General features: G+C 36.5%; 2 protein-coding genes across 2 annotated transcripts; one reads left to right on the top strand and one right to left on the bottom strand.

Moving 5' to 3' along the window:
- Positions 1-412: 412 nt before the first annotated feature.
- Positions 413-2,843, bottom strand: LOC137714116 (uncharacterized). Its single transcript, XM_068453404.1, has 8 exons — positions 2,711-2,843; positions 2,277-2,597; positions 1,983-2,076; positions 1,705-1,823; positions 1,525-1,608; positions 1,195-1,278; positions 1,025-1,104; positions 413-904 (listed from the first exon to the last, which is right to left on the bottom strand). Exons 2-8 carry the CDS (start codon positions 2,571-2,573, stop codon positions 898-900), a joined length of 765 nt encoding a protein of 254 aa, XP_068309505.1. The 5' UTR covers positions 2,574-2,597; positions 2,711-2,843; the 3' UTR covers positions 413-897.
- Positions 2,844-5,382: 2,539 nt separating this feature from the next.
- On the top strand, positions 5,383-9,077 carry LOC137712643 (DEAD-box ATP-dependent RNA helicase 17-like). The gene is made up of 8 exons (XM_068451757.1): positions 5,383-5,504; positions 5,607-5,933; positions 6,042-6,150; positions 6,307-6,656; positions 6,761-6,834; positions 7,154-7,458; positions 7,896-8,136; positions 8,565-9,077. The coding sequence occupies exons 1-8, from the start codon at positions 5,396-5,398 to the stop codon at positions 8,811-8,813; spliced, it is 1,764 nt and encodes a 587-aa protein (XP_068307858.1). The 5' UTR covers positions 5,383-5,395; the 3' UTR covers positions 8,814-9,077.
- Positions 9,078-11,125: the final 2,048 nt, after the last annotated feature.

The following is an 11,125-nucleotide window of genomic DNA, read 5'->3' as shown; positions in this document are numbered from 1 at the left end:
CCAGTCCAGTTAGGGATGGCCTATGGCCAGCCCAGTTAAGGATGGCCTTAGTCCTCCACATTTTTCTAATGGCTAGTCTAGGTTTAAGCTTGGACAGCGCCATAGTTTAAAGATATCGGAAGAGCTAGAAATTAAATTCAAGATCTCAAATGCAAGGGTGAACATTCTTAACTAATTGAGCTACAAGTATCCAAGCTCCTTGCAAGCTTGGACAATGTCATTAAACTACCTGAAAAAAGGAATTAAAAGTTTGGAAAAAGGAGTTATCTCAACTTCACCCACCCCAACTAAATTAATATTTCAGTAATTGTGCCCAATAAATTCATAGTTCAGTTGGGATAATGAGTTCGAATTATGATAGATCCATAGTTTGATTGCGACATTTGTGCAATTCAATTCCATTCGCTTCCATAACAAATTGATTGGCTAATCAAGATTTTAAAAGAATCAAGAGCCAACTAAATTTGGACAATAATATAGAGCATCAAACATATGAAAATCATATAAACAGTTTTGGAGACTACCCGAAAATATACGGCGATTTCCAGAATATAAGGGAGAACACATTGAAGGATTGAAAGAGAGAAAATTACAATTTTCTTTCATGGAAAGGACGGCACACAACAAACCTCAAAGTGAAAATCTTGAATCTTTACATGGGTCAATTTTTATATTTGCAAATGCTAAGATACAAAGTACATCTGAAATCAACAAAAACTCGTTAGTGGGCACCAACAGAATGTCGGATGAATGTATAACGTTCGCGGGGTTGTAAAATGCAATCCTGGATTTGTCCGACTTAATAGGTGATAAAAGCAACACGGTATCCGTGTGCAAGTTGTACGAGCAAAACCCTGCCATGAAATTTCCAATGTCTTGCGTAGTGCGTATCCTGCATCATACACTAGATACAGGAAGTAGAATGTGGTCGAATTCAGTATATATAATTGACCAATCAACTCGTGTTCCCAAAAAAAATATATATATATATCCAACCAAGAATGTGAAAGGCCAGAAGAATTACAAATTTAACACTCTTCGTGCGCTTCCACTTATAGGTTGTGGTGTTTGAGGGTGTTGTTCCTCGAGTATAGTTTGAACCCTCTGTATAATAGACATCAGACGAAAGTAAAGATTACGAGAAAGAACAGCCTACCAAATTTAAAAACAAACACAGAAATCTTAACGTTTTACCTTTACAGAACTTCCAACTTCCTCAAGTTTCTGCAGTAGCGTTAGATCCCCATACCTGAGAGACTTTGACGGGGACCCCTGAAGCTGACAATAGAAAGAAAGAGAATTTCTTAATTGAATATGATACAAGGGGATATTTGCTAGCATTCTTAATGGCCTAATGTGTTAACAAGGATTTAATCTATATGTCCCGATAAAGCTTGCCAGATATGACCAAAAAAGTTCAGCTTCTTTGGATAAGTAAGTATTGACACTGGTTTGTTTGTAATGCTTGTACTAATATGTTGGCACACGCACACCTAAAAAATAAAAACTGGCATATGACCCTACCTTCAAATTTGGAATATCTTCGAGTGTGGAAACTTGTCCAGTGAAGACCTCATTTGTCATGCTTGCAAGGCGCACGAGGAGTGCCTGAAATGGACGTCAGGGAAGACAAATTAACTCATTTTTTCTAAAATTGGGGGTAACTTGAGAATAAGTGCTTAATTAAAGTGGTGAATAAAATACCTTCCTGAAAGCACTGGGATTTGCAATGCCATGAATTTGAACATCATCGCTGGGCGGCCTTCTGACACCAAAATGCTCTATTCTAAGTGAGTAGACACTGAAGAGAGACTGCAGATATCCTGAGTATAACAAGAGTGTCATAAGGGGTTCTAAGACACTACTAGCAAGACTAAGGTAATGCAAGTGCCCAGAAACCTCAGAATGCACAGATCAATACATAGATTTCAAGAGTAGTAGGAGAACATCACATTTATGTAGCAACTGTCAATGCTCTGTACCTTGTTCGATCACAACATCCGCCACTGAAGGCAACAAAACATGCTTCTCTTTCTTCAACACCCCGAAAATTGGAAATGGAACTGGCTTTGCATACTGAGCTAAAGAAACAAAGCGTTATCCAATGATAACCAGCAGCCCATAATTTCACATACCAAAAGCAACCAAATTCCACCAGCACTCAAAAGATTGATCGATCCATAAACAACCAAATTAACTGAGAACAAAAAACCGCATTCCGGGAGCTCAAATCATCAGCAACAAGATAGAGATCCAAACTTCAACTTCCAATTTACCTTGTAGACAATGGCATTGGGAGTGAGATAGAGCTTCCGTGAACGAATATCCTTTCGCAGAATGTAGCGCCGGACGGGCAGATAAAGCAGCATAAAAATCCCAATCCCCCACGCCAGTATCAAAAGCGCAGAGTAAAGAAGCCATTGTGCTGTTTGGTACCTGACAAAATTCTCCTCCATTTCCTGAAACGAAGCTGAATACAGAACTGGTTCTTCAGCTTCAGCCTCGGTTGCAATTTCTGACAGTAACCCTTTCTCCAAGCTATCAATCTCTACGACATCGTTTCCCGTCGCCATCTGAATTGCTCACAGGTCCAAACCCTAATTTCCCCCCAGAAGCCATAGCCAACCACGAATTAAAGGTCAAATTTTCCAGAAATTAAACTCGAAAAAATGTAATAGCTTGAACTCGCATCGAAACAATGAAATCTTACCGATTGGCTGATGTATGCGATCGGTTCGGAATTTCTGAGAGGTTGAAGGTGCCAGAGAAAGAGGACGAGGTGCAGAACACAAGCAGCTCTTCTGTTCAGTCTTCACTTCAGCTCAAGCGGGCATAACTCTGAGGCTTAGGCATGGGCTGGGCCTAAGGCCCAAATTAATTTATTGTTAGAGGTGGGAGAACCACTTTTGACGCCAGTCATTCATTTTCAACGAGGGATACTCGCAACAAGCACCCTCGTGTTGGGATATTTTTGCAACTAAGGTCTTGTTTGACGGTTCGTATAAGAGATCGGATATGATTAATAAAATGGATCCAGTTGTTTGGTGCATTTTTGTATTAAATAGTATTTAGATTAATTTATTTGACATTATCTTTTTAGTGCAATTTCCACCCGTTTAGTTATCCACCTAAAACATCAATATAATTCTTATCGAATGACGTGAAAGTCGAAATCGTTGATTTTTTTTTACTGAAAACTTCTTTTAGGATTGCTTATATACTTATGCTCACAAACATTGTTTAGAATATAATGAAATTTAAAAAATTCAAGTGCATTTTAATTGTAAATTTTTTTTGTCAAACATGGTCAACAGCGTTTTTTATTGTTAGATATCTCATTTGATGGTCCAAAAGCATTCGTTCCCCTCCCGAAAGCAATCCCACGCGTCCTTAAATGTTTGTTTGTCTGACTGCTGGATGAACAACCTAATTATGATACCATATCAATACGTTAGCATTCAAACTCAGAAGGGGAGAAGGAATTAAGTTAAGGCACATAATTTTTTTTTGTTTTTTGAACAAACGATATTATTTACATTACCGAATGGGCTTAGCCTCACAATAGGATAGCAATAATGTGATTCAAATTTGCCTTTAGTAAGAATCAAACATAAGACCACTCACTGAATATGAATATCACTAAACCGTAATACTAAGGGGCTAGTTAAGGCACATAATTGACCAACTACAGTAATTTGGTACCAAATTTTTTATCAACGAGAATCGAACCTAAAATCTATAACAAACAAATGAAGAACAATACCACTAAATTATAGTGATGAGTACCAATAGTAAAAACTAAAGGCTTATTATATTAACACCCCACAAATTGTTGAATAAACCCCACATACTTAATACACATCACATTTGCTTTTTCACTTAAAAATTATCTTAATACACCTCACATACTTTTCCATAATACCCCCATACACCACATTGTCAATATACACCTTATATTTTGTACATACACCCCACACTTTCTATATAGCCCACATTTCTCAAATCTTATAACACTCATTTTTTTTTTAGGGACTGAATCTAATCATTTGAACGTTTAGTTTCCCGAAAGATTTCAAATCATTTGAACATTTAGTTTGCCAAATGATTTCAAAATGATGATTTGCTAGGTAAGGTAACATCAGCAATGACTTCATTGTTAGGTTTAACTTTGTGGTAAGCAATTTTTGTTTTGACTTTCACAAACTTCATTTTTGTAGTGTGGAACACTTGGAAAACATTGGTATCCATTACTTCCAAACATTGATAAATTGCAGAAAAAAATTCTTGGATGGACAAAGGTAAGGAGATTTCATGTAAACTCTCATTGTGATCCCTAAAAGATAAATATGAATATAGAAGTTTAAATAACGCGACAAATGCAAGATTAAATAATTATTGATGCCATCGAAATCACTAAAACAATGAAAAATATGAAGTCTTACCTCATCTGAAGAATCCGAAACATCGATTTCGTGTTCTATTCGTCAAAAACAATTTTTCTCAATCAACATGTTTGTAGTTTCATTGGTTAGGGTTTTATTCAACAATGGAGGATGGGAGGGTTTTGATAGTTGAGAAGATAAATAATACGCTAAAAGTGATTTAGGGTGTATTTGGAAACTTTTAAATAACGCGACAAATGCAAGATTAAATAATTATTGATGCCATCGAAATCACTAAAACAATGAAAAATATGAAGTCTTACCTCATGTGAAGCATCCGAAACATCGATTTCGTGTTCTATTCGTCAAAAACAATTTTTCTCAATCAACATGTTTGTAGTTTCATTGGTTAGGGTTTTATTCAACAATGGAGGGTGGGAGGGTTTTGATAGTTGAGAAGATAAATAATACGCTAAAAGTGATTTAGGGTGTATTTGGAAATTTTTATTTTGTTTAAAACCTAATAAAGTCAAAATTGTCATTGCATAGTGAGTTAAGTCATTTAATATTAATTTTTAATGTGGTGTGCATTCAATATTTTGTGGGTTGATAATATAATTTAAGTCATTAATATAAGAGCTGGTTTGGTACTACTGTGCTTTGAAAAATACTGCTTCTCCTATGTTGTGAGAATAAACTCATTTTTGCTGCTTCACGTTTTCAGCTTTTTTTCATCCAAAAATGTGAAAATAAGCTGTTTTTAAGTGTTTACCAAACACCTTTTTTAGCTTAACTTTTTTTTTATACTCACTTTTCATAAAAGCACATCAGTACCAAACCGGTACTAAGATTTCTCATGTCCAACTTGAGATTTTCAGCAGTTGTAAGTCCAGGCCCAATAGAATAGGGTTGAAGCCCAATAGTTATCGGGTCGGGTTGTGTGGTTTATTAACAAGCGAATTCGAACTTGGAACTAGGAAGAAGAAGCAGAAGCAGAAGCAGCAGCAGCTCAAATGGTGGCCGCCAAGAGAAAACCGACAGAAACAGAGGAATCCGATATCTTCGCGCCTTGCTCTTTCTCCAGTCTCGGACTTCACACAACATTATGCGAACAACTCGAAGGTAACCCATGATTTGTTTCTCGTTTTTACACCGAAATTTCACTTTAATTTTCTCCAAAAGTAATAAAAAGATGATTAATTTACGTTAATTTAATCGAAGCAGAGAGGTTGGGCTTCAAAGCTCCGACTCTGGTTCAAGCTCAAGCCATCCCGGTCGTCCTCTCCGGCAGCCACGTGCTTGTCAATGCGGCTACCGGCACTGGCAAAACGGTGGCGTATTTGGCTCCGGTCATCCATCACCTGCACTTGTACCAGCCTCGGATTCAGCGCTCCGACGGAACTTTCGCGCTGGTTCTTGTGCCCACCAGGGAGTTGTGTCTGCAGGTTCATGAGATTCTGCACAAGGTCCTGCACAGGTTCCATTGGATTCTTCCAGGTTATGTAATGGGCGGTGAAAACAGGTCCAAGGAGAAGGCCCGGCTGCGAAAAGGTACCCGAATTGTATTTTTTGTGTCGGTTTTTGTTAAAGTTTCGATTTTTATGTTGTTGAAGTTTTATTTTTGTGTTCGCGGCTTACTGACTATGTGCTGCTCTTCAGGCATATCTATTCTTGTTGCAACTCCTGGACGGCTCTTGGATCACCTGAAGAATACGTCTTCTTTTGTGCACACGAATTTACGTTGGATTATCTTCGATGAAGCAGATAGGTATAATGCTACATACACCATTCAAATTATTATTTGATTGATCTAACATGGATGTGTATAAGGCCTACTATTGTAGCCAAATGTTGTCGTTGTACAGTTGTAACGTCATCTATGTCAGGCATGTATTCATTAGATATCGATATAATTTTCTTACAGAATTTTGGAATTGGGATTTGGAAAAGAAATAGAGGAAATTCTAGATTTTTTGGGCTCAAGGCAACATGGCTCTGCCTCTAAGAATGGCGCTGTTACGAGTAAATTTGAGTTTCCGAGACAGAATTTGCTATTATCAGCGACCTTAAACGAGAAAGTCAACCATCTTGCAAAAATGAGTTTAGAGAAACCCGTTATGATTGGCATGCCTGAGAAGAAGAGGCAGTCTATTGCATTGCATGAACATTTAGGATCTGACACAGATGATGATGACACACAAACAGTGAAGGCAACAGGCTCTGTTAGTGAAGATTATAGACTTCCAGCTCAATTGACACAGAAATATGTAAAGGGTATGTCCCAATAAATTTCCTTTTCCCCTTCTTCTTTCTTTGTCGGGGTGGTTGATAAAAGTACATATATAGTGATTAAGTGTTTTGATCAAATTTCCTTGCAGTACCATGTAATGCACGGCTTGCTGTACTTCTTTCCATTCTAAAGTATCTTTTTGAGCGAGAAAGTTCCGAAAAGGTAGCCTACTTCTCAACTTTCCATTTTCTAATGGTCATGGAAACTAGCATTTCTTTTGTTTGTTTTAGGGGCAGTCTTATAGACTCTTCACATACAAGAATATACTTTTCAATTCTATGATATTGTGCTAGTGAGTGCGTAACTTCATATGGAGGGACAATAATTTCCTTGAGCATCAATGTTGTATCCTATTTCTTGAAAGTGATGTCTTATATTGTCGATTCATCGACACAGTTCAGAATCGGATCTTTCTATGCAGTCTTCAACTTCATTTTGTTATGCTTTACCTTGTCGGTTCACTCACATGCTCATTTTACAGATTGTGCTATTCTTTTCAACGTGTGATGCAGTGGATTTTCACTACTCCTTGTTAAGTGAGTTCCAATTCAAACCTTCTTCAGGACCAGGTGCAGAACTTAAGCAGAGGTTTGTTAATTGTAAGACCTTCCGGTTACATGGGAATATGGAGCAGGAGGACCGAAGATCTGCGTTTGAGACCTTCAAAAGAGAAAAATCGGCTCTTCTTTTGTCCACAGATGTTTGTGCTAGAGGTTTGGATTTCCCGAAAGTAAAATGTATTATACAATATGATTCTCCAGGTGAGGCTACTGAATATGTTCATAGGTATTTGAACTTCTCCGTCTTTCCTTTTCGTTTTTCATTTATTCCCCTTCTCTCTTGCATGTGCACTATATGAGCCAGACTTTTTCTTTTCTTTTTTTCTCAAGTCTATGGGTGCTAGTTCAACTAATTACAACTTGTTATCTGCAACATTACGTGATTATTTATAATCAACCCTATGCTCATGAGATTTATAATTATAACACAATTACCGATAACAAATTTTCCTGAATTTATTCAAATATTTGAAAATTTTAAGAACTAATTGGTTTTTAAAATGGACTAATATTTTCTTTTTCAACGGTAGAATTACATGCTTATATGTTGTAAGATTTGTTTCTGAGCATGGAGTTCCCTAGGCTAACTTATCATGCATCTTTAATGTTATTCATGTATTACATTGAGGTTCCCCAAAGATGTTTATTTCATCCTTGATGTAGGGTTGGAAGAACCGCTCGGCTGGGTGAAAGAGGAGATTCATTGTTGTTTTTACAGCCAATTGAAATGGATTATTTGAAAGAGTTGGAGAAACATGGTGTTTCTCTAGCAGAGTTTCCCCTCCTCAAAATATTAGATAGTTTTCCACTATACGGTCATAAGCATGTCAGGAAGTTTGTTTCCATTGACGCACATCCCTGGGTGATGTCTGTGCAAAAGGCACTTGAAGCATTTACAGATAAGGTACTTCTCTTCTCCTGTTTCTTCTTCAGTGTGCCTCAGGGTATGCTTTACGCTGCTGTGTTTGTACTGTAAAGAAAGCCCTACATCTGGAGAAGGACTTTTATGAACGGGATCACCGCCACTGTGGCTTCCAGTTTGAATAAAACAATGACATGTGTAAGATTTTCAATGCATGGCATTGTATTAGTGGATTGGGACGCTATGTGGTGGTAAACCTGTTCCATGTAAGTTGTACTCCTACATCTGGTTTCTTGCATTTGTTTCTTTCCTAAATGATGTGATATTTTGTGTATGTTGGTGATTTAAGAAATAGTCTTTAAGTTAGCTCATGTATTGCTTGACAGATGTATAGATATGAAGTTTCACAGTATTTTGAGATCCTTTCTATGTGATTAACGATAACTTATTTGCCTTTGTTCTTTCCTTAGCCGGATATGAAGACACTAGCCAAGAATGCATTTTGCTCGTGGGTTCGCGCATACACTGCCCACCGCGGTGAACTGAAAAGAATTTTTATGGTAAAGAAACTTCACTTGGGACATGTTGCGAAAAGCTTTGCATTGAAAGACCAGCCTTCCTTGGTTGGTAAGTCATTCCACAATCAAGAAAAGAAAAGGAAGAGGGGTGAAAAGCAAAAGGGATTATCAAGAAAGAGGAAGGTTTCGAGGAAAACATGATTGCGCGGTCAATGATTGTTTTCGTTAATCAATTTTGTATGCTGTTATCTATTTTTGGGATCATACAAGGATAAGTTTACCTTGTTTTGACACACTTGCAGAGTTGCAGTCATCGTAGTTGTAACTTATGAAGTACGAAATCTCACTTCTTAAGCCGAAGTTTGCAATAGGCCCAGGCTTTTAGCTAACATTGTTAAAACTGTTGCCCAACTCGCAATTTTCTTAGGCTGGGAGCCCAATTGACAGTTTAGACCAATTTGTTTATGTCTTGGAAAATGCAAGGAGCTGGGATCAGCTCCGCACATGGCCGAGTTCTGGCCATTCATGTTTGTGGAACTTGCATAGCATGAATGGTCAGGATCAACTTTGCATGCGGCCAAGTTTTGGTCATTAATGCTTATGAGACCTGCTAAGTAGAAATGATCAAGATCATCCAACTTGTGCACGAACGTGAATGATCCTAACACTCATGCCCAACTTTAACGAGCATTTTTAGAGACTAACAATTTAGTCATCAATAGTCTAGACTACTTAGTAGTCCGGCCTTAAATTACAAGTGAGAAAAATAGTATTTTTGCAATGCAATTCTGAACGTTTATTTGTCGTACTACTGAGTAGTTTGAACAATTAAAGAAAAATTGCTAACTTGGAGAGAAAAAAGCAATGGATAAAATAGTTTTACCAACATGCTATTTGAAGTTGCCGACTAAGAAATGACTCAAGGATCTAGTTCTTATTTATTTCTTGGTTTTTATCACAAATGGTCTCTGAGATTGATCAAACTCATTATTTTGGTCCATCATTTTCAAAATCAATCAATGTCGTCCATGAAATTCACTATCGTACATCAATTTGGTATTTCCGTTGAGATTTCGTTAACTATTCTATTAGTTTGTATGTGAGACCCACAAATCCAATGAAACATTGACACGTGGATTACACAAAATAAGAGTTTTTATCGCAAATGGTCCTTAACATTGTTCCAATTCCTCATTTTGGTATCTGAGTTTTAAAAATTGATAAATTTGGTCCCTGACTTTCATTGCCACACATCAATTTAATCCTTGCATTAAAGTTTCGTCAATGTTTTGTATCTCACTAAACCAATCATATGACACCATATGGATTAACTATAAGAAACTTTTTTTTTTTTAAGGTTTAAAACTAAAAGTAAAATAAGAAACTAAAAGCCAAAACTAAAAGAAAAAAAAGAAGTCATCGTTGTCTTCATCGGGGTATGCTCAAAAGGAAAAAGAAGGCACCATGACACTACTAAAGTACATGGCCTCCTGAACTTCTCATTCTTTCTAGTTGGTTATAATCCTAAATCCTATCAAAATTGAATTGAATTTGGATTCGATTTTATCGAATTTAGATTGAATTTTTTTTTCCAATTAGGGTTGTGGGATGCGAGAAAAATGTCAGTGCGGAATACTCTTCTTTTGGTTCACTCTTAAAAAAATAGTTTTTTTATAGTTAATCCACGTTGAGCCATATAATTGGATTAGTGGGACCACATTAACGGAGGGAATAAATTGATGTGCAGTAGTAAAAGTCAGGGACCAAATTTATCGATTTTTGAAACTCATGGACCAAAATGATAAGTTGGATCAATGTCAAGGACCATTTACGATAGAAACCCTTATTTTGTGTAACCCACGTGTCAGCATTTGATTGGATTTGTGGGTCTCACATACAAACTCACAGAATAGTTGACAAAATCTTAACGAAATGACCAAATTGATGTGAGGTAATGAATGTCAAGGACTACATTGATTGATTTTGAAAGTGAGAGACCAAAATGATGAGTTTGATCAATTTTAGGGACAATTTGTGATAAAAACCCCTTTATTTTTTATCTTAGTGAATCGACCAAATTCAACATCCTGATCATGTCACATGCTCTTTCTTCTCATTGGAGAAAGACTCGTGGCTCAATACATCGTCACCATGGTGTGTCTTGTCAATAATGTAAGTTATGTGTAATTTTTTTTTCCACATGACATTTTATGATTAACACAAAATGTTATGATGACTGTGCACATACAATTGGGTCAAGGACTTAGTTTAACTTTTATCTCCAACAACACTCTTTATTTTTACAAATTTTAAATTTTTTATTTTTTTTATTTTTTTTTAATATCTAGTTGATGAACAATAGTTTATAAATTTAAAGAGTGACTATTCATTTTGCGATAATAGAAACTTTTTAATAAAATCTATTAAAGATGTACTTCTTTTGGATTTGACTCTAAAATAAAATTTTGATTGTATTACAACAACATCTCTCGGATGCTCTAAAGCTTCCTTCC

This window comes from Pyrus communis, chromosome 1, assembly GCF_963583255.1.
Source record: "Pyrus communis chromosome 1, drPyrComm1.1, whole genome shotgun sequence".
Lineage (NCBI taxonomy): Eukaryota > Viridiplantae > Streptophyta > Magnoliopsida > Rosales > Rosaceae > Pyrus > Pyrus communis.
This window is presented reverse-complemented; position numbering and strand designations above follow the sequence as displayed.